The following is a 25,090-nucleotide window of genomic DNA, read 5'->3' as shown; positions in this document are numbered from 1 at the left end:
AGGAAAGTAGCAGAGCCATGCAAAGGACCACTGTGCTACAGAGAATAACCAGAGCCACCGAGGGGGAAGGAGCAGACCAGACCAGACCCAGCAGCAGGAGCAACACTCAGCTGGATAAGGCCTTGTGAGAGAGTTTGGGAAAGGGAGGTGGGTTTGCAGAGAGGAGGGGGAAGCGTGATGAAAGCCGTGGGGACTGGGGATTGCACGGCTTCTGTAAAGATTCAAGCAGGATTTCAGTATTGGCAGGTGAGGGAAGCGACTCCCAAACACAGGGAAAATACACACCCGTGGCATTCACTCTGGGTGAATTTTCCATTTTATTTATTCATTTGGCGGCATTGGGTCTTCATTGTGGCACGCAGGATCTTTAGTTGTGGCATGCGGGCTCTAGTTCCTCAACCAGGGATCGAACCTGGGCTCCCCCTTCATTGAGAGCCTGGGGCCTTAGCCACGGGACCGCCAGGGAAGTTCCAGGATGAGTTTTCTTAGAGAAGAAGCTTTGCCTGGGAAGGGGAGGAGGAGGCAAGCGTGTGGCCACGGCCAGCACAGGGATTTAAGGCCCATCGGCTACTTTTTGGCCAAACCACCAAACGCCGGCCCAGTCCATTGCAGGATATCTGCATGCAGGCGAAAGAAGGGCTAAAGCAAAACTCTGGGAGCCCTGCCACATGGCTATTCCTTGGTGAGTTCAACCAGACCGGGTTTAGATCTAATTTGGCAGTTTCTAGAAACTGGAAATTGTAAGGGTTGTGTAGGCCCAGCAGGAGCAGCTCATAGGAAACTTAACAATGTCTGATGTAAAAGAAACAATGATTAATTTACAATTAGAAATGTGACGTAGATATTTCCATAAATTAGCATAAATCTTTGGTCATCTATAGGCTGTGAAATGGGGGGGAAGAGGGGTGGGGAGCATCTAGTCCCTTTTACCTCAACCTCCAAGGTAAGGAACCCCCAGGTGACTTCTGGGCAACAATACTGTTAATTTGTTAACCCACCTCTTTTTTAAAGTGAAAGTGAAAGTCGCTCAGTTGTGTCTGACTCTTTGCGACCCCATGGACTATATACAGTCCATGGAATTCTCCAGGCCAGAATACTGGAGTGGGTAGTCTTTCCCTTCTCCAGGGGATCTTCCCAACCCAGGATCGAACCCAGGTCTCCTGCACTGCAGGCATATTCTTTATCACCTGAGCCACAGTTCAGTTCAGTTCAGTTGCTCAGTCGTGTCCGACTCTTTGAGATCCCAACTGAGCCACAAGGGATGCCCTTTTTTTAAAAAGGTAATTTCTAATTAGATTCATTTCAGTTACAGCTTTATTTTTTTTTAACTGAGAATACTTCGTTCTTTCATCTTCAGTGTTTCTCTGGTTTCCTCCTTCAGGATTTAGAGATTATTCAGTTATCTCATCTCTAGCATTTTATTTGCCATTTAGTTGGATTTCACATTTATCCACTGTACCTTTGTGTACCAGGCCCAGGGGACACACAGATGAGATAAGGTATGGTGGGGAAGGGAAGAGAAATCCAGAAAATTTCCAGCTGAATGTATAAGTGGAATGTTCTGCCAGCCAAACACAGCACCAACCAAATGACAGGGATGGGGGGAAATGGGGGGAATCCAGAAAGAATTCTCGGAGAAGGTGGTGCCGAAGGAGGTGGTGGCAGGCAAGGGAATTTTAGGCCAAGGACCAGCCTGAGCCTGGCGTAGAGATGGCCTGACTGGGGCCTGGTAAGGTTGGGGGTGGGGGGGCGGGCGGACTAGCTCTACTGAGGGAAATCAACCCTGAATATTCTCTGGAAGGACTGATGCTGTAGCTCTGATACTTTGGCCACCTGATGTTAAGAACCGACTCATTGGAAAGGACCCTGATGCTGGGAAAGAATGAGGGCAGGAGGAGAAGGGAGCGATAGAGGAGGAGATGGTTGGATGGCATCATTGACTCAATGGACATGAGTTTGGGCAAACTCCAGGAGATAGTGAAGGACAGGGAAGCCTGGTGTGCTGCAGCCTGTGGGGTCACAGAGAGTCAGACATGACTTAGTGACTGAACAACACCTGCTGAAGGATCCAAGGCTGGGAGTGGCTGGGGAGGAGGGGGAAAGGCAGGCAGGAGCCAGCCCCTACCCCCATCCCCAGGCTATTAGAGACCATGCTAAGGAGCTTGGTTCTCCTATTAGCAGGGCTGGGGCACAGCAGGCAGTTTCAGGAAAGGATTTCAGACAGGAGTGAAATGGGTTGGGTAGGCCTTTTAAGTACATCATTCTGTTTGGCAGTTTGAGCAATGGACTCAGCTATAATCCAGTAAAGTAGGGGAAAGCAGAGTGGCTTTCCTTGGGCAATTGGATGGAGTGGAGGGAATGGCTTGAGGAAATCTTTGGAAAGTAAAATTAGCAAAATTCATTGAGAATTTACATGGGGTGAGGGAGAGAGGGGAACCCAGGATGCTAGCCAGGCAGGTGGATGTTGGGGTTACAGTCTGCATCAGTCCAAGTCCAACCAGGAACCCCCAAACCACTCTGCACAGCCTTTAAAACAGCAGGGATTAAGGCAGGGACTGGTTACATTCTGATGGAAGAAACTCTGAGAAGCCAAGGGAACAGCAGGAAGCTGTTAGCACCTCGAGGGTGGAGGGGAAGAGACAGGAGGCTGCCCTATCACAGCCCAGGGAGAGGACAGGTGGGAGGCGGCAACCGCAGTGTGCCTCCCCGGATGGAGCCAAAGCCACTGCCAGTATCAGCAGTGCCCCCATGTGGCCAGACTCACTGGGAAAACAGCTGAAAAGGGCAAGGATTTGGTCTGAACTCCAGCACACCAGGCCCAGTGGGCAACAGGGTAGAAAGGCGAGGAAGCTTAGTGGAGCGTGGGGAGCATCCATTTCTGGGCATGATGAGTTTCAAGATGGTCATGGGCCCTTCAGCAGAGGTGTCCAGAAGGAACTGGATAAGGGCAGGAGAGGTCTGCACCTTTGGAATTTACCAGCCTACAGGCAGTAGTTCAGTTGCCATGGTGACAGCAATGGATGTGCTCATAGGGCAAGTATGTTACATAAAAGAAACATTCAAATTATTTTCCCAAATGGTTGCATCATTTTCCAGTCCCTGCAGTTTTACAATCTATCCACTCCACATTCTCTCCAACATGTAGTCTTTTAGTTTCCAGCAGTTCCAGAGAGTGTGGAATGCTAGCTCACTGTGGTTTTAATTTGCATTTCTCTGGTGACCTTTGAGATTGAGCATTTTAGGAAAGACTTGCATATTGGCCATGTGAACGCACCTCTAGATTTCACTCAGAAGGCTTCTAGGAGGGTATTTGAAAGGGGAGTAGGGTGGAAATGTGTGTGGCCAAAGGTTCCTCCCGACTTCCAGGTCTCATATCACATTTTAAAGCAGCATGTGGGCCTTTCAGGCAACAGGTTTGTCATCTCAGAAAAATTTGGGGGTTACCTCTGAGTGCCTGAGCTAAAAGTGTGAACTTGGAGCCTGAGAAACCTGGGTTTAAACCACCACTTGCTTGCTGGGATGCAGCAGGCTCAGTATTTTCATCTGTAAAATGGGCACGGTATCTTTTTGTAGGGTTGCCATGAGGATTAAATCAGATAGTGTGGGTAAGTGGCCAGTTCGGTATCTGGCACATAATATGAACTCAGTTAACAAGAGCAAATGTCATTGGCATTGTTACTAGAATCAAAGATCTGCTGGAGATTATCTATATTTCATAGATGATCACATGGAGGTCTGGGCTAGTTAAGTCTCCAAAGAAACCTGCTAATTAGCACAGAGCTGGGATAAAACTGAGGTCTCCTCATTCTCTAGCTAGTTACTAGCCCTCTGACCACCTGTCTCCAGCTTTTTATCACTCATTTATACCCTGTATCAGGCTTGGATTAGTGAAAACAATCTTTGTCTGAATCATTGTTTTAGGGCACAGAATGGACTCAGTGACAAATTCCAATCTGAATCTCTGTAGTTGAGGATTCTTACAGACAGGGCAGAGCTCAACATCAGGCTCTTGCCAGCTTATGTTTGCTTTTTCAAAAAAACATCACCCCCGCAAGTGATAACTACAGGTAAATTTTGTCCCAATTACACCCATTCTCTTTCCATCGCCAGCCCCACCCCCCTCTGCCTGAAGGACTGGGCGGGAAGGAGCATGACAACTAGCTCAAGGCTTCTAGTTGCTTCACCCGGTATCATCCATCCTGCCTTTCACATTTGTCTCCCAAAGACACAGCAGATTGGGTTGAGTACTCCAGCGCTGCCTTTTGGAAAAAGTCGTTTACTGTGGAGTAACAATATTCCTTTGCTTCTGTTAAGTATTTGGAGGTCAGGCCTAGGATCACACTACCTCCACCTGCCCTGGAGACCAGGATGGGTGGCAACCAAGAGGATTCAGGTGAAAAGGATTTTTTAAAATACGAAAAAGAGAAACGTGTTTGCAAACATTCAACCACAACCTTAACGCAGTTGTCACGGGATGACGGTTCTGAAATGAAGCAAGGGAGCGGGGTCAGGAAATTGATCAGGGCCCGGAACACGGCGAAGGTCAAATGCCATCACTCCCGACCCCTTCATCCCAAGATCTCTCGGTCCGCTCTCGGGCTTTACTGGGCCTGCTACTCTCTTATCGCCCGATCGGTGTCTCGGTCACTAAATGCCCTGAAGGGTGCGACGAAGCGCCCGCCCCACGCCACCGCCGAGACCGCAGGCGAAAATGAGCGGCCCTCGAGACGCAGCCCAAGGAACGCCCCGAGCGCCAGACCCGGAAGCAGTCACTTCACGTGCCCTGCGAGAACTTGCCAGGTACCGGCCTAGAGAGTGGGGCGCCTCCGACTCTGCGTGCTTACGTCATCGCGTAGGCTGTCGGGGCCGCGAGATAGGGGAGGTGACGTATTGGGAGCGTCAAGCGGCTGTGGGCGGACCCAGGGGGGCTAGGGCGGAAGATAGCACCGCCTCTTAAAGCCGCCGGGGGCCTCTCGGGGTTCCGCCGCGCGGGCCTCACGCCGCGTCTGCTTTAAGAGTCGCCGTGACACGTGTGTGAGGCGCCGGAGACCCGGATGGTGCGTGTGCGGGGCCCGTGCCGAGTAGACGCCAACGCCGCTGGCCTGTAGCCGGGCCGGCTGAGGGCCGGGTAAGCTGGGACCAGGTTGGGGCGGCGCGCAGTCTGGCTGTGGGACTTCCCCCGGGAGTTTGCCGCCCGACGCGGGGCGCACCCGTGGACACTTGTGGGGAGACATGGGTGTTTGCGCGGGGCTTGGAGGTCCACGGGTCCTCAGAGCTGCGCAGTCCGCGAGGGGCTCCGGGGTCCACGGGGAGGCCCTGGGGCGTGCGTACGCCAGGGGCTCTGGGGCCCATGGAGCGGACCCTAAATGCCTGTCCACGAGGGGTTCTGGGGAGGCCCTAGGGCTGCGCAGTCCCCGAGGGCTCGGGAGTCCACGGGGAGGCCCAGGAAGTGTGCCCTCCGTCCGGGCTGCCCCAGGTCTGCTCTCTGCTCTTTCCTGCACTTCCAGAGCGACCCACGGTGCAGGGGAGAGCTGGCCCGGTCAGGAGCCCAGGCAGGCCAGGAGGCAGCAGCCTGTGACGGTGTCGGGCAGGTCGTTACGGACAGAAACATCATTTATCCAGGGTTCAGATTTTCTCTGGAGTGGCTTAAGTTAGAATCAGAGGGAGGGCATTCGATTTGGCAGCAGGGCTGATGTCTTATTCCTTTATCTTATTTGTAAGAAATGTGGGAAGGTTCACTCCTGGAGAGAATAATGTTCCTCATGGTTATGGTGAAGGGGTGGGTTCAAGATGGTGAGTTTTTAAAATACCCATTTCTTTGGTCTGGTAGTATTGGGTCTCCCCTGGGGTTCCCGGAGCTAGAGCAGCCTCCTAAAATAAAGATGGAAGAGAGGAAAAACATCCTGATCCTGCCTCAGTCCACCGTCTGTAAGGGAGGTGGAGAATCAGGTCTCCGGGGAGACGGACATTCAGTTTGCTCTTTCCTGGCTGGGGCCCGGAGCTGGCTTTGCTGCAGAGGCCTCAGGGAGGCCCCAGCCTCTGGGACTCCTCCCCGCCAGCACGTGGTTGACCCTGTGAGTCTTGAGCGCATTTTATGCTGGAAAAGTGCATTTACAGGGAGGAGGGAGAGAAAATGTGTTTGAATGGCGATGGAGAAAGCTCTGTTTGAGTAGAAGTAGAAATGTGCACGGAAAAGTACGAGCCTAAGTATGAGCCGTTCCTGGACAGTGGGAAACGTGGGCTGGAAAGAGCATCCTGCAGAGTTTTGAAGAGTGTGTTACCAGGTGTGTACATCAGAGGCCTTTTGATGGTGTATTACAAGAGCATTTTTCTCAAGGTGGCTGCACCTTGGAGAGAAATCATTTGTAGGTTGTTGCTTAATGTTTCGGGTGGGATTGGTGATGTAGAGGTTGCACCTTTCTGTCAAAACTGGAAAAATTCGATTTGTTCAAAGTCTCTTGACTACACATTGAGGAGTGGGCTCTGTAGGATAGGCGTTCTCTGAGTTGTTTATCTCAAATGAAATGTTAAATCTCCCAAGTTCTGCTTATCCTCTAGCTTCAGGAGTTTCCCGAACCCATGTCTCTGCTCATGACAGTCCTCAGCGATACAGGATGTTGACAAGAAGAGGGACATTGTAGGATGTTTTCATGAGAAAAATCTTTACACATTGACTTCATTCTGAGATCGTGTTCATTGTGTCTTTTTTTTTGAGTTAATATGCTTTTATTTATGGACATCAGACATGGTGTAGTACCTAAAACTTGCTGTGAAGTAATGGGGACAGGAGAGGAATTGCCTGATCCCACCCAGTAATTATTGAAGCTGAATAAGGGGATCATGGCGGTTCCCTGTGCTGTTCTCTCTACATTGTATATGAATGTTTTCACAGTAAAAAGTTTTTAAGTACCTTAATTTTCTGTAATCATAGTGATTGTGGTTGGTAATTCAGGAAAAAACCCACAGACTTAGCTAGAGTGAAAATTTGGCAACTGTCATTGCACGTTCGCTTTTCTTTCTTTTTTTTTGAAATCTTACTGGCTCATGAAAACTGAAAGTTGGAGATGATTATCTATTATCTCCTACTCTTTGCAAATGCAGTGAAGATTGGAGTTGACTAGTGAGTGTGGGGGAGATATTTGTTCATTGGGCTTGTCGCTGGCATGAAGGTTAGGGTCTCTAGTGGAGGGCAGGGTTTTCATATTGTATCCATCAAAATCGTTTGCAGCTAGTTAGCTCAGCTGTCCTCCGCTCTTCCTGTGTCTCGCACTATCCGTATTCCTTCTGCCTTAATGCTGACCGTTACTGGAAGATGGTTGGCCTTCCTGCTTGACATCCACGGAGGAGGGCTGGTGAGATGTTGGGAAGAGAGGTGGCTTCATCTGGTGCGCTTTCATCCCACAGATTCTGACACCCCTTCCGGACAACACGCTTGCAGCTCTGATGATTTAACGGGCCCAAAGCTGGGAAGCACGTGATTTTGAGGGCCCAGCACCCTGCCTACCTAGTCCGGCCAAGCACCTGACCCCACGCTGCAGGAACAGCACTCCAGAGTTCAGACACCCCAGGTAAGCCCGCTAGTGATCCAGCAGCCATTGTTCAGTTTGGTGGGCTCTCTTAGATAGTTCTCCTTAGGAAAGCTTCTTTTATTTTTTTTCATGTCAAAGAACTTGTGCTTGCTTGCTTTTTTTTTTAAATAATGTTTTTACGTTTCTGTTCTCTATAGAAATTTTTATAGAAAAAGAAATTTGATCCATATACAGAATTAGGTGCCCCATAACTTAAATCTGGGTGATTTCATCAGAGGTTTTGGAGGGAGTCTTTTCACTCCAGCAGAATTTTGGGTCCACCTGATCAGTTGGGTCTCCTGGGTCTGGCCACAGACCACATACCCAAGGAAGTCATCTTTTTTTCTGATGGGAGTGAGTTATATAAGGAACCTCTTATCTAATTGTGACTCAAATAGTCCTTGAGCTTTGGCCAGATGGTTGAGAGGTAGTGGATGGGAAGGAAAAGTGGTAGGTCCACGTGTAGCGGTCAGGGGTGTTGGGGGTTTCTGGTTTGTTACACTGCGGTTCCTCAGCTAGTACTCAGCTCTTACCCAGTGTGTGTCTCCCCATTAACCTCACAGGCACCTTTAATGCTGTTCTTATTCCTATTTTATAAAGAATAGGCTCTGGCAGTTACAGTGATTTTTTTCCCTGGAGTCTATAGCTAATCCAAGATGGAATAACACAGGCATTCCAGAGTCCAGGCTGCCGCCACGCCCCTGCCTGCTCCACCGCCTCAAGCTTCCGCATCTTGGGTATACTTTTCTGGTCCTGTTACTATCATTTGTCTCCTCTCTCACTTTTAAAAAAGATAGCCTGCACAAGTGCTATCCGATAACGCAAGCAACAGGTATCATCGGGTTTTACATTGGCCACGTTAGAAAATGAAGCAGGTGGAATGTATTTTATTTAACCCAGTATACGTAAAATATGATCATTTCAGGGCTTCCCTGGTGGTCTGGTGGTTAAGAATCAGCCCGCCAGTGCGGGGGACATGGGTTCGATCTCTGGTCTGGGAAGATCCCCAGTGCTGCAGAGCAGCTAGGCCGGTGTGCCACAACTGTGGAGCCAGCGCTCTAGCGCCCACGAGCCACAACTACTGAAACCCGAGCGCCTAGAGCCTGTGCTCTGCAGCAGGAGAAGCCGGTGCAGTGCGAAGCCCGTGCCTCGCAACTAGAGCGTAGCTCCTGCTCGCCACAACTAGAGGAAGTCCGGGGACGACAAAGAAGACGCGGAGCAGCCGTAGATAAACGAATAAAATAAAAAGTACACTTTGGCTTATAACCAGTCTTAAAATTACTGAGACGTTTTACTTTGCAGACTTCGAAGTCCACGTGTTTTACACTTGCAGCGCATCCCAGTTTGGACCAGCCTCCTCTCTTGTGTTTGGTGGCCCCTTAAGGCTCATGGTCTTCTTGGTTTTGAAGACTGTGGGTCTGAACACACACACTCACTCTTATCTCACTCACCTTGGGAATTCCTTTATTACGTGGATTTGTGTGTGTGACCAGAGTGTCTTGCAAGGTTAGCATTTCCCTGGTTTTGAGCAGATGTTAGCCCACGTGGCCGCCCTTTGAGGGAGATTACACCAGGCGTGATGTCCAGAGTCACTCGATGGTATTTCCTTCTGTTTATTTAAATTTTGTGTATGTATTTTACTTTTCGTTGCTGCATGCAGTTCTCTCTAGTCACACAAGCGGGGGCTGCTCTCTAGTTGCAGCGTGGGCTTCTCATTGCAGTGGCTTCTCTTGTTGCGGAGCACAGGCTCTAGGCTTACGGCCTTCGGTTGTTGCAGTGCGTGGGCTTAGTGTTAGGTTGGTACAGAAGTAATTGCAGTTTCGGACCGTGAATTTTAAATCATTATAACTAGGCTTAACCACGTCTTTATTAATCAAAATAGGAACCCTTACGATCAACACATTTTTGCTGATGAGAGGTAAGTTTGTTTATTCCTGTAGCATAAAAAATCCTTGCTTCCAGATTCAGCGAACTCTTGGAAAGCAGTTTCTGCCTCCTGCTGGTTGCGAAAACGTCTTCCCTGCAAAAAGTCGTCATGATGCTTGAAGAAGTGGTAGTCAGTTGGCGAGAGGTCAGGTGAATGTGGTGGATGAGGCAAAACTTTGTAGCCCAGTTCGTTCAACTCTTGAAGCGTTGGTTGTGCGACATGTGGTCGGGCATTGTCATGGAGAAGAATTGGGCCCTTTCTGTTATACCAGTGATGGCTGCAGGCATTGCTGTTTTTGGTGCATCTCATCGACTTGCTGAGCATACTTGTCAGATGTAATGGTTTCACTGGGATTCAGAAAGCTGTGGTGGATCAGACCCAGCAACAGACCACCAGTGACCATGACCTCTTTTTGGTGCAAGTTTGAATTTGGCAAGTGCTTTGAAGCTTTTTCTTGGTCCAACCACTGAGCTGATGGTTGCTGGTTGTCATAGAAAATCCACTTTTCGTTGCACTTCGCAATCCAATCAAGAAATGGTTTGTTGTGTAGAATAAGAGAAGATGACACTTCAAAATGACATTTTTTTTCCAGTCAGCTCATGAGGCACCCACCGTCTGAGCCTTTTTCACCTTTCCAGTTTGCTTCAGATGCTGAAACGTTGAGCTCTTAGGCAGCTTCTTGTGTAGTTGTGAGAGGAGCAGCTTTGTTGATGGCTCTTAATTGGTCATCGTCACCTTCCACCGGCCGGCCACTGCGCTCCTTATCATCCTGGCTCTTGTCTCCTTTGCAAAGCTTCTTGAACCACCACTGCGCTGTACATCCGTTAGCAGTTGAGCCAAATGCATTGTTGATGTTGCAAATTGTCCCCACTGCTTTATGACCCACTTTGAATGTGAATAAAAAAAGGCTCGATTTTGCTTTTTGTCTAACATTTCTATAGTCTAAATGTAAAATAGCAAATAATTTAGTTCATTAGCAAAAAAAAAAACAAAGCAAGAAATATGCATTAAAATGATGTATAGCATAATCACATTTATGTAAGAGTGTATTTCCAGTATCAAACAGCAAAGTGCAACAATGCAAAACCGCGATTACTTTTGCACCAAGCTAATAGTTGCGTCACACAGGCTCAGTGGTTTTGGCATAGGGGCTTAGTTGCCCCGAGGACTGTGAGATCTTCCTGGACCAGGGATCAAAGCCGTGTCCCCTGCATTGGCAGGCAGATTCATCACTGGCCCACCAGGGAAGTGCCTACTCCATGCTACTTCTTGAAGAGATGACATGAAGAGGGTAGTCTGACCTCAGGGAGGTCTGTCTATTTAGCGCTGTTGGCGGAGGCACTGTGTCTGTTTTGAGAAGAGAGGGGTGGATGCTGCTGTGTCTGAGCGGTCTTGTGTCTTCCGCTCGCTCTGTAGGATCGGCGGCTGATCCAGAGCTGCTTTCATGGTGGGACCCATCCCTAAGGCTCAGGAGGGGGTTGTCAGAGAAGGGACCCATCCCTAAGGCCCAGGAGGGGTTGTCAGAGGAGGGATGCTCTGCTCCGGGGGCCTGCTTACCCGCTGCTCTGTGTTCTCGTCCCCCAGTGATGCGCCATGCCCATCGTGGACAAGCTGAAGGAAGCCCTCAAGCCTGGCCGCAGGGATTCGGCTGACGATGGGGATCTGGGGAAGCTTTTGGCCGCCTCTGCCAAGAAGGTCCTTCTGCAGAAGCTGGAGTTTGAGCCGGCCAGCAAGAGTTTCTCCTACCAGCTGGAGTCACTGAAAAGCAAATACGTGCTGCTGAACCCCAGGACAGAGGGAGCCGGGTGCCACCGGAGCGGAGATGAACCACCGGCCCGGAGACAGGGTACAGACGCAGAGGGTGGTGCCGAGAGGGCCCAGCCGTGTGCTGACAGGCAGAGGGACGAAACACTGACCAGTAGTGGGAACAGAACCAACAGTGTGGTCAGCTGTGAGGGTCGGGCGTGGGGCCAGTAGGTTTTAGCTGCAGGAGTAACAGAACAGGGTTGGTGAGAGCGAGCTCTGTCTCGAGAGGTTCAGGAACAGGGCTTGGAAACTAGAAGGCGACGTGGGTGGGGTCAGCGCCAGGGCGTGCTGACTCCAGCTGTCCGCGAAAGCTCGTGCACAGAGGGGCTCTGGGGCTCCAGGCCAAGGCCGTCGAGGAGAGCTGTGGGGTCACAAGCTTCCTCCTGGGCTCTGGAGTGGGGACCCAGGTACCCCCAGATGCCGCCTCCTGAGCTTGCGCCTGTGGACTGTGTTGGGGCTCGGACATCAGGCTCTCCTCTATCCTGTCCCCCCACTCCAGGCAGCGAGCACGCCTACGAGAGCTGCAGCGACGGGGTCCCCGCGCCCCAGAAGGTGCTCTTCCCGGTGGAGCGGCTGTCACTGCGCTGGGGGCGTGTGTACCGCGTGGGCGCTGGCCTGCACAACCTCGGCAACACCTGCTTCCTCAACTCCACCGTGCAGTGCTTGACCTACACGCCGCCCCTGGCCAACTACCTGCTCTCCAAGGAGCACACGCGGGGCTGTGAGTGAGCACGGGGCTGGGGGGGCTGTTGCACATACGCGGCTCTGAGCGTGCCCTTGCCGCGGGGCCGCTGTGGGTGCTCAGGACCAGACTTTCCCTTATTTGGACAAACCCGTGTTCTCCTGGTGCTGCCATTCTTAGCCTGGGTCAGATTTAGGAGTCAGGTTCATGCTACGTAGTGACTGATAAATTGTAAATTTGAGGTGTGCCGGCCACAGGATGGGCAGTGGAAGAGAATCCAGGTAGAGTAACAGTCTCTAAACTGATCTGAAAGTAATCACCTAGACAGCAGAAAGGGCTTTTGGAAAACACCTCCAAAATACGTACGTTCAGTTATCGCATCCATTATAGTAGCACCATTTTTCGTGCATCATAAAATGTTCTCCAAAGTGGAAATTGAATATCAGTAAACTAAAGATGAAAGAAAGGATAACTTCGCCAAACAGAACAGAACAGAAAGTCTGACTAACCTTTCAACCGTTAACAAAATTAAATCAGTGGTTAACTTTTTTCCCCATGAAGAAAACACCAGGCTGAGACAGTTAGTGAATGAGTTTTACTGAAACTTTTAAGAAACAGATCATTTCAATGCTTCACAACCTCTTCCAGAGTAAAAGAAAAAGAGAGAAACTTCCTAGCTCATTCAGTGGGGTTCTCTTGATTTGGGTAACAAAATTAAACCAGCACAATACGAGAAAAATTAAAGTTCCATCTCATTCGTGAATAGATATGTAAAAATTCTAGGTAAAGTACCAGCAAATTCAGGAGTCTTGTAACCACTGTGAGCAGCTTGTGTTCATGCTAGAAACGTGGGGATGTTCTGATGTCAGGCAGTCTCCACGTGTGACTGTGGAGCGAGCGGAGCACAGCAGCTGCGGGAGCACCCCGAGGCCGGCCGGCCTGGCTTACGTCCTGGCTCTGCCACCCAGTGGCTGTGTCCTTGGAAGTCACCTGACTGGTCCCCCATCTGCAAACTAATAATAATATCGCCTTCGTAGTGTTTTTATAAAACTTCAGTGAATCACATACAGTGCTTAGAATAGCCCTTGGCACACAGTAAGTTCTACATGAAAGTGTTAGTGTCTCACTCGTGTCCAACTCTCTGCGACCTCATGGACTGTAACCTGCCAGGCTCCTCTGTCCACGGGATTCTCCAAGCAAGAATACTAGAGCAGATAGCCCATTTCCTTTTCCAGGGGACCTTTCCAACCCAGGGATCGAACCCCAGTCTTCCGCGTTGCAGGCAGATTCTTTAACGTCTGAGCCGCCAGGGAAGCCTCAGGTTCTATGTACGTGACTGTTAGTTTTGCTACCTTAGTTGCTGTCACTTAATAGATTAAGAGAGAAAGGGCACTTGGAAATAGATGTCCCCCCAAAAAAATTATGATTAAAAGAAAACTCAGCACAGTAGCAACAGAAAGAATTTTTACTAATGTTTATAAAAGGTGTCTTGCAAAAACTACAAAACATTCCAATTAGGAAAATACCAGAAGTACATTTTTAAAGTAAGGAGAGAAGCAAGGAGGGCTGCTCTGCGCGCTTGTGTTTGATGTTTGATGTGCTGGTCCCGGCCAGAGCAGTGACGCAGGAGACAGGAGGGAGTGACGCTCTCCTTGGTTGAAAATGATGTTCCTGCAGCAGAAGTCATAGACAGATTGGAAATTGGGGGGAATTCCTCGTCAGTCCAGTGGTTAGGATTCTGAGCTTTCAGTGCCAAGGGCCCAGGTTTGATCCCTGGTCGGATCTGTTTGGGAAGGACATGCACTATATTTGAGGTTACAGTATCTTGAAGAACTAGGGATGTGCTTGCCTTTGGACCCAGAAGTGTATCTTGTAGGTGTGTACCTTAGAGAAACCCTCAGGCATACAGGAGGTGGGTACGGGACCATTCACCCCAGCGTTGTGACTGTAGGAAGAGGGAGGGGTTGACGTGAGTGAGTAGGGGACTGTGTGGGTGGACTGCGGTCTGGAGGGAGGGCTAAAAGGCAGCTTGGTACAGTTCATAGAAAGCGAGCTTAAACGTGCAGCTGCAGTGCACTGGTGAGTGCCACGTGTGGAGTAGGGTGAATCCATGACTGGGAACAGCGCTGACCTGTCAGCAGTCCCTGCTGCCAGAGGTCAAGGGACAGACGGAGGACGTGGGGCGCGGGGGTGTGAGAGGCTGAGAGGGGAGTTCAGCTGTCACACCTGCGCTTGCCTTACAAATCACCTAAAATGGGGTGTCGTCTTTGCTCTTCTCTTTGTATTTAAGATAGTTCATAATTAGAAGCATAGCTAGGATCTGCCTGCCAGTGCAGGAGACGGAAGAGACGCAGGTTCACTCCCTGAGCCAGGAAGAGCCTCTGGAAGAAGAAATGGCCACCCACTTCAGTATTCTTGACTGGGAAATCCCGTGGACGGAGGAGTGGGCTACGTACAGTCCAGGGGGTCACAAAGAGTCAGACACGACTGAGCACACACACGCACAGAAGTATAGCACTGTCTAGCCTAATGCCTGGGGGAACAAATAGTTTATCCCAGCAGGGGGCTGGCCCAGCCTAGGGGGCACCATCTGGTCAGCAACAACTGGTCCCGCCTCCATGTAGGTGTCCCCTGGGGCAGCAGAGCCGCAGAGTCGGGCAGGTAGACTGGGAGGGAGCAGGTGCCTGGGGTCTCCCCGGAGCTGGCTGAGCCCAGATGTCTCCTGGGGGCAGCAGAGCAGAGGTTCCACGGTGAAGAGCGAGTGAAGGGGGTGTCTGTCGGGAAGCCCGAAATGTTCTCTGTCATTGACCATGTGATGCGATTTGCAGGTCAGAGGACACGTTCTAAACCGAGCTTGGCAGCTCACACTCCGTGGGCTGGGTCTCACGGAGAGATGGGTTCCCAGGTGCCACCAGCCTTGCAGGGCTTGGGCGGGCTGGGGGGCTCTGCTTTCTGCCAGCCAGGAGGCTGTGTCGTCAGCTCTCCTGGGAACTCCCAGGGCCCTACCGTGACCGCGTGTCCACGCCCGCAGGTCACCAGGGCAGCTTCTGCATGCTGTGCGTCATGCAGAACCACATCATCCAGGCCTTCGCCAACAGTGGCAACGCCATCAAGCCCGTGTCCTTCATCCGGGACCTGCGAAGTAAGAGCGGCTTCCTCCTGGGGAGGGCGGCATTGCCAGGGGTGCTGGCGGAGGGCAGGAGGCGGGAGTGGGCTCGAGCCTGGAGGCCTCGTGCACAGAGTGGAGCAGACTAAAGCCGGCCCTGGGGTTGGATGGACATGGGGCAGTCCATGTCAGCCAGTGGCGACCCCCACCCCGGCCCCTTCCCCCAGGATCCTGCGGGTTGGCCAGGCCAGGGGCTGTGTGTTTCGGGCGGGGAGCTAGGTGAGGAAGTGCTGCGAGACCTTTTCTCAGCATCTGAGGAGCCAGGGTCCATGTGTTGTGAAAGTCAGGCTTCTGTTTTGCTTGGCAGAGGTGGGTCCTTAGTTTTGTTGCTGTTGTTTTATTTCACGTATTTATGTATTTATTGGGCTGCACTGGGTCTTCGTTGCCGCTCGCAGGTTTTCTCAAGTTGTGGCAAGTGGGAGCTACTCTCTGGTTGTGGCATGTGGGCTTCTCCTTGGAGTGGCTTCTCGTTGCTGAGCCGGGCTCTGGGGCGCACGCGCCGCCGTAGCTGGGACCTGCAGGCTCTGCGGCGTGTGGGCTTCTCCTTGGAGTGGCTTCTCGTTGCTGAGCCAGGCTCTGGGGCACACGCGCCGCTGTGGTTGGGGCCTGCAGGCTCTGCACTCGGGCTCGGTTGCTGCGGTGCATGGGCTTAGTTGCCCATGGTACGTGGGGTCTTTCTGGACCAGGGATTGAACCTGTGTCCCCTGTGTTGGCAGATTTCTAACCACTGGACCACCAGGGAGGCCCACCCATTGGCTTTTTGAAGCCTGTGTGTGTTGTATTGGGCCGACATGGTGGTGATCTGCCATGGTCTGTATTGGCTCCTGAAAAGCCAGCTTAATTAATTAGCGGAGCTCATATCCTTACTGCTTGGTGTCCATTTGTGCTTTCTGTTACCTGTAGAGGGTCTCACTGGGAAGATAACTGCCATCAGGGAGGTGCCTGGGACGTAGGGCGTCACGCAGGGCTCCATTTCCTCACTTGGGTTTAGTCCTGGGTCCGCTAAGAGATGGCCACAAGACCAGCGGGAATGGGACATGCGAAGAGAAGGCGGGGGCTCTTCTCAGCTGGCCTGACGCGTCTTCCTTCCCTCCTTAGAGATCGCCCGGCACTTCCGCTTTGGGAACCAGGAGGATGCACATGAGTTTCTGCGGTATACCATCGACGCCATGCAGAAGGCCTGCCTGAGCGGCTGTGCCAAGTACGTGCTGCCCTCCCCCCATGCTGCCTCTGTGGACGTCCACACTGGGCCCCTGAGCATCCACAGCGGACCCACCGCTTCCCCAGAAAGGGCCTCTCCTGCTGCAGGTCAGGTGGCGGCGTCTCTCCCAGCAGCTTGCAGAGGGACATGCTCTAATAGATCTCTCCAGGGACCTTCTACTGACAGGGGCTCTCCCCATCTTTTTAAAACTGCCTTGTCATTTCAGTCCCGAGGATGGGGCAGTGGGAAGTGTAACCTTTAGGCAAGAACTTGAAAGTCTGCAGGAAAACTCAAGGGTAAGGAGATGATGATTTTTGAGGTTCGCTCCGCCCAAATTTGGGTGCATAGACCAGTGTTCCCTTTTGTGAAACAGCTGCTGCAAGAATGTTTTTGTATCATTCCTGGGTTTGTGGGTTCAGTTGAGAGAAAGCAGGCAGGAAGTGCTGCTGCCTGGGCTTGGAATGGAACTGAGTGCTGGACTCTGAAGTATGGCTGAGGAGTCATGTCTGGAACGCCCTTCAGGAAGGTTAAGTTGAGTTGTAGCTGTGAGGATGGGAAACCTCTGTTTCGGAGGATGAGACTGATGGAGTTGAACCTGACGTGTCTCCCGGTGAAGCCGTCTGTCTTCGGTGACCTCGCCCTGGCTGGGAAGTAACCCTCCCCTCGGGAAAACAAGCTGGCATTGCTTTTGCTGGTGTTAGAGGTCCCTTTTCCCTTTAATTCCTGGGAGTGTTTCTTGTATTCTGGTTTATGTATTTGATCGTACGGTTCCCTTTCTGGGTGTTGGGCTGTTGGTGGTCTCGCATCTCAGCTGTCCCTGCCACACTCACACACACACAGCCTCCCCGCTCTCCCCTTTCCCGTGCCCCTCAGTCCCTCCCCCACGGGCACCTCGAAGTTCAATCCTCATTTCTTTTCCGAGTTGAGTGAACTTTCTCTCCTTTTGGTCATGTTGGTTTTAAGGCTTGTTCACAGTGGTCTTCCATCTCCCCATGCGCTCGTTTGGGGTCTTCAGTTCACCCCAGGGTTTTGGCACTGCCCCCAGGGGCTGGTTCTTATTTTGTACTGGCAGCCCCCTAACTTTCAGATACTAATGAGGATTTGGCGAGTGGCCTGGTTCTTACTTCGGGCTCCCCCTTCTGGCCGCGCAGTGAAGCGCACGCTGGGGGTAGGTGGCTCTTATCCGGACTTAGAAGGGGTGTGGCCTTGGTATCTTTTGTTTGTTTGCTTCTTGTTCAGGACGCTCCTTTTTCCCCTTGCCCTGCCTCCCCCTCCCCGCAAGGAGCCTGTCGCCCTTGCTGCCCCCGGGGAGCACGTCCAGCTGCCAGGACTCCCAGGAGCCTCCCCTCAGGGGAGGTGCCGCACAGGCCTCGGTCCGTAGTTCCTCCCGTTTCCTCCCCACCTCAGTCTCGGGTGGAACGCTCAGTGGCAGCGTCTCAGATAGCTTCTTGGTCTGGCTCTGCTGTCCTGCTTCTGGGTAGTTGAATGTCTGCGCTATCCCTGCATCCCGGCTGGGCTGAGAGTATGTCCCTGTGTGGTCCTCCGGGCTCCTGTCCTGACGGATCCTGTTGTCTTGGGGGGCATCCCACCCAGAGGGTCTGGGTGTGTCTGAAGTTATGTCCTTGCCGATCTTTGGACCGATGATGTCCCTCCTCTGATGAGTGCTGGTGACAGACGATGGCAGTTGCTTTTCGTTTCCTAGTTTTGCAGAGCAGAAGTCTGCTGGCCCAGTGTTGGCCCCGTGTGTTCTGGGCTGTACTCCTTGGCCAGCTGCCCATGTGTGGGCAGCACAGCCATAAACAGTCACGTGGCCTGGATGGGAGGCTGAGACCAGGGCGCCCTGGCTCGCTCTGCAGGAGGCGGGAAGGGGCCGCCTACGGAGAGAGGAGCAGGATTAGCAGCACGCGTGCAGCCTCCAGAAAGTGTGGTGCCCACGCGGGACTGAGGGCAGAGCTGGAGCGGGAGCAGGGAGCACTGAGGCAGGGTTGGCCTGCAGGCTCATCGGGCCTCTTGCTCCCAGTGGGAGGTGAGGCCGCCTGCTGAGAGGGCAGGAGGGCGTCCTACGGGAGGTGGCTGCTCTAGGGGAGATCTCCAGGCGGAGCTGCCGCTGAGTAGGTGATGGGATGGGGCCTGGTGGGGTGCCCGCCTGTTTCTCGGCCCCTTGTCCTCCACCTGAAGGCCGTGGCCTTTCTCCAGGTTGGATCGTCAGACGCAGGCTACAACCCTGGTCCATCAGATTTTTGGAGGCTACCTCCGATCTCGGGGTAAGTGGAGAAACGTCCTGTGTCCCTTCTGGCCGGGGTTAGAGTATTAACCCGAAACGCTTCGTGTCAGTGCCCAGGCTGACCCGCCAGGCCCCCGAGGCCTCCAGCCTGGTCTGTGCCCCACAGCCCTGCCTACAGCCTTCCTGGGAAGGGGTTTGGAGGAGCAAAGAGTCCAGAGTCTGTAGACACGCTGGTGTTGCTCTTCCTTGGACTCTGTAGTTAATCAGACGTGGCTGCTGCCCTTGGGGTGGGGGTGAGTGCCCCTGGCCAGGCCAGCCAGGCATCTCAGGATTTGCCCTCCTCTCCTCCTGAGCACTTCCTGTCCCAGGATCTTGGGGAGCTGGGGAGCTGGGAGTGTGCCTCCAGTTCTCAGACTTGAAAACCTGGGCGACCTGGGGGTGGTGGCCCGGGGCCCTGCACCCACCCCACCATTCCCTTGTTCTCTCGCAGTGAAGTGCTCCATGTGCAAGAGCGTCTCAGACACCTACGACCCCTACTTGGATGTGGCGCTGGAAATCCGGGTACACACCTCATGCTGATCGATGTTCATTTACATTAGGATGGGGAGGCCAGTGGGCAGAAAACCCAAAACAGGAAAACCGATCAGGGCATGTGATCCAGGTAGATCAGGAAAGAGATACTTGGAATCCTCCATTCTTGTGTGTTTTGTCTTAGCCATCTTCCTCTGTGTTCCTTTTTTTCTTTCTCCGAAAAAAAAGGGGTTAAAAAAAAGACAGTTTGTGCCCTCAGATGTGAATAGCGACCCCACCACGTGCAGGGCTTGAGCAGGGAGGCCTGCGTGGTGCGGGGAGCTTCCACACAGAGGGCGCACAATTCCGAGCGGCCTTCCTCTGTCCCCTCTCTGAGGCGGCCGGAGCCGAGCTCACCTCAGCTTGAGGTTTGGATCAGACCCACGCGGCCGTGATAAACCCCTGGGGCTGTGATCCCGGTCCACAGAGAAGGAGTAGCAGCCTGGCTCCCTGTTGCCTGTGATGGGATGCTCTGACTCCCAGAAGGCGGCAGCGAGCAGGCCAGTTCTTAGGCAAGTGAGGTGCCGTGATCTGCTGCCTCAGCGTGAAAAAGACCTTACACCTGGCGTTTCTGGAGTCAGCCTTTTTCTTCCGCTGTTCACTGTACTCCCTGTTTCTGTCCTTCTCAGCAAGCTGCAAACATCGTGCGTGCTCTGGAACTTTTTGTGAAACCAGATGTCCTGAGCGGAGAGAATGCCTATATGTGTGCAAAGTAAGTTTCGGTTTGATCGTGGCCAAAAAGATCAAGCCAGCCTGCAAGGTAAAACACGTCACCTAACCTGACCCAGGTGCCATCCCTCCCTCGCCCCCGCAGGCGGCGGCCGTCCACGTTCTCTCTCTGGCCAAGCCTCGTGGCTTGTGGCATCTCGGTTCCCCGAGTAGGGGTTGAGTCAGGCCACGGCAATGACAACGCCGAGTCATAACCACTGGACCGCCAGGGAACTCTTGACCACTGTCCACGGTCTTGAGTGGTGTAATATGTCTTAAAACTAAAAGCCTTGAAACAGCACAGATGAAGAAATAATTGTGGCTGTCCTAGCTGCCACTCATGTGGCACTTACCCCAGGCTGCTCTCTGTTCTGAGGGGCTCACGTGCACGCGCGTGTGAAGCAGGGCCTGTTGTTACTCCATTCCACAGGAAGAAGAACTGAGGCCCAGAAGTGGGGTGATTGCATGTGGAGGCCATCCTGCCGCCTCCATGAGCCATGCTCTGCAGCTTCCGGTTTGGACTTGAGTGGTCCTCGGGACTTTTCCATTTCAGCAGACATGACTCTGACCTTCTTCTCTTTAGGGTTGTTCAGTCTCTGTGGGTGTGTTACCTTACATCCAGGTCATTTTTTGATTTCAGCAGACGTGACTCTAACCTTCTTTTCTTTAGGGTTGTCTAGTCTCAGGGTATGGGTATGTTACCTTATATCCAGGTCATTAAAAGCCATAATCACTAAAGAAGGTTTCCCTCCCTGTGTTTTCTTAGGTTTATGATTCTGTGCCAGAACCCTGCTTTTTGTCCCTCTCAGTTCACGCCCCTTAGCTCTAGACGCTGTTCACTTTAGCCTCTCTCTTCTCCCCCTTCATTTCCTCTTCTTCTGGCTTTGCTTTCGGTGATTTCCTGCCTGCCTGTTTATCTCTTGGCCACATCTGCTTGAATTTGTTTTTTCCTGTGTTGGCCCCGTTATTTTTCCATGCATCTGACTTAGTCTCCCGGTGGGAAAAGTGCTTCGTTTTTGTGTTAGAATGTCCACCTTTTTTCTAGTCCTTGTCCTGTTGTTGCTTTCCTTTCCGTAAGTGACGTTGATTTGATTTTTAGGGGTGCAGAGTTAAGTGCCACGTGAGTGGCAGCTAGGACAACCACGACTATTTCTTCTCATTCAAGAAGACTCCTTGTTAAAGAGCAGGTCTCAGGAGACTTCCTGGTCCAGTGGTTAAGAATCTGCCTTGCAGTGCAAGGGACGGGGGTTCCATCCCTGGTCGGGGAACTAAGGTTCCCACGTGCCTGGGAGCAACTAAGCCCTTGTGTCACAACCAGAGCATCATTCTTGCACCACAACGAAAGCTCCCACTTGCTGCCCCTAAGACCCGATGCAGCCAAATAAATAAAAATTTTTTAAAAAGCAGGTCCTGATGTTCTGATGCTAACCCTGTGTGAGGACAGGAGTCCTCAGAGCACAGGCCAATAGCTCTTCCTCTCCCCTTCCTCGCAGATGCAAAAAGAAGGTTCCAGCCAGCAAGCGGTTCACCATCCACCGGACATCCAACGTCCTGACGCTCTCGCTCAAGCGCTTTGCCAACTTCAGTGGGGGGAAGATCACCAAGGTGAGCCCTCAAGCCAGTGCCCTGGACCTCATGGTCGGCACTTTTTAAAATTCAGATTCCAGGCTCTGTTTCAGAGAGAGTGGATTCAAGTCTCTGGAAGCCAGGGCCCAGGAGCCTGCATTTCTGCAAAAATCCCTAAACGATTGTTAGGCAGTCAAGTTTAAGAATGTCTTTTTTCCCCCCAGACTCTGCTTGTGCTTGGGGTGTTGCTGCAATGGAGGGTCCAGGTGGCCTTAAGAACCAAGGTGATGACGGCTGCTCTTTGTAGCTCCCATCTCCCACGTCGTGTTTGCCCCAGAGCAGGTGCAGCTCCATGCTGCGCTTCTCTGTGGCGTGTAGAGGAAAAAGCTTCTGCAGAGTGCTGGTGTAGTAGATGGTGCCTTGTTTTATAAGGCTCTGAAGACCTGTTCTCAGTTGGTGGAGCCTAGCTGTGTAATTTCGGGCAAGGTGCTTGTCTCAGCTTCAGTGTCCTCACTGGTGGTGGTAGGGGCTTGTTTAGGTCAGCATTTCCCAAACTGCTGTTCTGCAGGATGGTTGCATGGTACCCTGAAAGATATTCTGTGTTCAGCTGAGCTTGGGAAACGCCACCCAACATTAAAATAATTCTTTTTTTTGTTTGTTTTGTTTATTTTGGCTAAGCTGAGTCTTACGGCTGCTTGGGCTTTTCTCTAGTTGCAGGGAGTAGGGGCTACTCTTTGGTTGCGGTGCTCGGACTTCTCATTGCAGTGGCTTCTCTTGGGCTTCACAAGTTGCGGCACGTGGGCTCAGTAGTTGAGGTTCTTGGGCTCTAGAGCACAGGCTCAGTAGGTGGGGCACATGGGCTTAGTTGCTCCGTGGCATGGGAATCTTCCCAGAGCAGGGATTGAGCCATGTCCCCTGCATTGGCAGGCAGATTCTTTACCACTGAGCCACCAGGGAAGCCCCTAAAACAGTTGTTTTTGATCGCAGGCCTTCTCAGAGCCTTTATTAAGCTGTGTTGCATTTTGAATCTCCCAGGGGAATTTATTATGAAGAGTTTCTTAGACTCAGTTATTGAGGGAGTCACTCATTCCTCCATTTTACTGACACTCACGTGTTCACATTGCACTTCGCCATGCGAGGCTCTAGGAAATCGGGGAGATGATCAGTGCTAAACGAGGTCTCATTGCTTCTGCCCAGAGGAGCTCACGTTTCTCCATAACACCTCCTGGAACCAGTTTGCTGTTAGAACACAGTTTGAGAGACACTGGTCTGTTTGATTTTGGCCCTGTGTCCGGCAAGACTGGACTGGGGCTCCTGAGCCTACTGGGTGTGTTTGCCTTTAAGATTTCTGAGATTGTCAGTAGATGAGAAAAGACATGTTGATGAATAGCATGACATTCTGTTGATCTAAAGAAGCCAAACACAAACAGGTACCGACTGTTACTGCGAATCCCAGGAACAGGCAGCACTAACCACTGGCTGTGGGCTCGGAACAGGCAGGATGGGGGCATTCACTGGAGAGAGGATTTTCTGGGTCCGTGTCTGTCTCTAGAATGGAGCGTGGGTTACCATCAATGGAGACGGGTCAGAACTCAGCAGACTGTAAGCTCCTCAAAGAGCTACCTGTTTCATTCCACATAAATTGTGCCTCGGTTTTTAAAAAAGTCCATATGAGCACAGGCAGTAATCGCAGTACATTATACCCTTGTCGTTCAAGGCTCACTTCTGATAGTATTTGCTTACAAAAGATTGTTCATTCCTGAAATAAACTTTGGCATGACCTTTGTTCTGATCCATTAAAATTTTAATCTGCTGTTGCAATTGCCCATATGGGGTCAGCCTGTTTTTCTGAAGCCCTGGGTCCCTGCCCTGTCCCCTGCCCTCCCCTCAAAGTCTTCTGCTTGGGGGCGGGAGGGAGAACTAACAGCTCTCCTCCTTCTGCACGTGGGACCCAGGTAGCAAGAGAACCAGTCTGGGCGTACGGCCAAGACAGGAGACCGTAAATCGCTTGACAGGACAATAAAGTAAGAGTTTCTCAGAGAAACTCCCTTAAAAAGGATGTGTTTTCTGCTTTCTTTTTAAATCACTGACCAGAGGAGGCTCCTGCCTCAGCCTTGCATGCCTGTCGCCCCACATAGTTCAAGACCCACTGATTGGGAGGGCGAGTTGACCCTTACTCTCACTGATGAATTGTAATTTCCTGTTCCTTGGCTCTTCCAACAGGATGTGGGCTACCCAGAGTTCCTGAACATCCGCCCGTACATGTCCCAGAGCAGTGGCGAGCCTGTCATGTATGGGCTGTACGCTGTCCTCGTCCACTCGGGCTACAGCTGCCACGCCGGGCACTATTACTGCTACGTGAAGGTCAGTGGCTCCGGTGTCGGCATCTGGCTGCCGCAGGGGTGGTGTATGCGCTGCCTCCTGGCCGGGGGGTGAGGAGAGGCAGGTTGGCAGTGCCTGTTTGCACACCTCCAGGTGGGCCCTCATTATACTCTGGGAAGTGGCCCTGCTTTGTGTTACGTCCAGGTCCTATTGCTGCTTCTTCATGGAGCACAAAGGCATCCTTCTGACCTGTCCCACTCGGATCGGCCCCACTTTTGACCGCCTAGCAGTGAGACACGAGGGGGCTGCTTTCGGTACTCTGTTCTTAGACCCCTGAAGAAGTCTCAGAAGGCCAGATGTTGGTGGGAGAGGCTTTGCCAAGCAGACCTTCGAAAAGAGCCTTCAGGAGGGAAAGCTTGCATCTTTGGGGGTGCCAGGAAGGAAGGGGGGGTCTCCAGCACACTTGTGGGGGCATATTCAGAGGTAGCTATTTGGTATTTTCATGTGAAATCATTGGAAAAGACCTTGATGCTGGGAAAGACAGCATCACCAGCTTTATGGGCATAAGTTGGAACAAACTCCGGGGAACAGGGAAGGACAGGGAAGCCTGGCGTGCTGCTGTCCCCGGGCCCACCAGGAGTCAGACCTGACTAGGCGACTGAGCAGCAGCATTTGCTAACTCAAACTCGGATATATGTGGCAGTTAAAAGGCTTGTCCTTCGCTTGTTAAAAGTAAGCCTCACAGAAGTGTTGACCATTGGTTTTCGTCCTCACCCTCTGCTGGTTCAGGCAAGCAATGGACAGTGGTACCAGATGAACGACTCCTTGGTCCACGCCAGCAACATCAAGGTGGTTCTGAACCAGCAGGCCTACGTCCTCTTCTACCTGCGGTAACCGACTCCCACCCCACCCCTTTCCCCCAGAGCCCACACGCCACGTTTGACCTGACAGGCCTCCTTGGCCTTTTCCTGCGTGAAAGTAACCGAGAAATCTGAAGGACATACAGCTGTCCTCCGGCCAGTCAGGGGTAACAGAGTGCGGCCACCGGGAAGGACGCTTAGACCACGTCTGCCTGGCTGCTGAGTCAGAGCCCGAGGGAAGGTCGGACTGAGTGCAGTCCGTCTGCCCCACATGGAAGTGACTCGGCACATAAATGGGAAGGCCGTCTGGCATTTTACATTATTGCCCCCGAATAGCTGTGCTCCATCTAGATATCGGCTCACCCCACCGTGTCCTCTTTGCGGGGAGTGGTCGTGGTGGGCAGGGAAGTGGGCCATCAGAGGGTGGAGGCCTCGGGAGGTTTTTCTTTCTGGGACTGGTGGTCGCCACCCGGAGGATGAGAACGAGGCG

At 52.1% G+C, this 25,090-nt stretch overlaps 1 protein-coding gene across 3 annotated transcripts in view; it reads left to right on the top strand.

Annotated features, from left to right (window-relative positions):
* The first annotated feature begins 4,970 nt into the window (after nucleotides 1-4,970).
* Nucleotides 4,971-25,090, top strand: part of USP36 (ubiquitin specific peptidase 36) — a 32,513-nt gene continuing 12,393 nt past the window's right edge. Inside the window, exons 1-13 of one of the 3 annotated variants that reach the window (XM_070389198.1) lie at nucleotides 4,971-5,128; nucleotides 7,405-7,568; nucleotides 8,215-8,305; nucleotides 11,080-11,341; nucleotides 11,801-12,022; nucleotides 15,015-15,125; nucleotides 16,248-16,350; nucleotides 18,547-18,614; nucleotides 19,065-19,135; nucleotides 19,774-19,856; nucleotides 21,346-21,457; nucleotides 23,642-23,782; nucleotides 24,530-24,630. In XM_070389198.1, the coding sequence (XP_070245299.1) occupies nucleotides 11,089-11,341; nucleotides 11,801-12,022; nucleotides 15,015-15,125; nucleotides 16,248-16,350; nucleotides 18,547-18,614; nucleotides 19,065-19,135; nucleotides 19,774-19,856; nucleotides 21,346-21,457; nucleotides 23,642-23,782; nucleotides 24,530-24,630 (1,265 nt within the window). In that variant the 5' untranslated portion in view covers nucleotides 4,971-5,128; nucleotides 7,405-7,568; nucleotides 8,215-8,305; nucleotides 11,080-11,088. Of the gene's footprint in view, nucleotides 5,129-7,404; nucleotides 7,569-8,207; nucleotides 8,306-11,079; nucleotides 11,342-11,800; nucleotides 12,023-15,014; nucleotides 15,126-16,247; nucleotides 16,351-18,546; nucleotides 18,615-19,064; nucleotides 19,136-19,773; nucleotides 19,857-21,345; nucleotides 21,458-23,641; nucleotides 23,783-24,529; nucleotides 24,631-25,090 lie in introns of all 3 variants that reach the window. The other 2 variants (XM_070389197.1, XM_070389196.1) reach the window with 2 other exon arrangements.

The sequence above is a fragment of the Bos mutus genome, chromosome 19, assembly GCF_027580195.1.
Source record: "Bos mutus isolate GX-2022 chromosome 19, NWIPB_WYAK_1.1, whole genome shotgun sequence".
Taxonomy (NCBI): domain Eukaryota; kingdom Metazoa; phylum Chordata; class Mammalia; order Artiodactyla; family Bovidae; genus Bos; species Bos mutus.
This window is presented reverse-complemented; position numbering and strand designations above follow the sequence as displayed.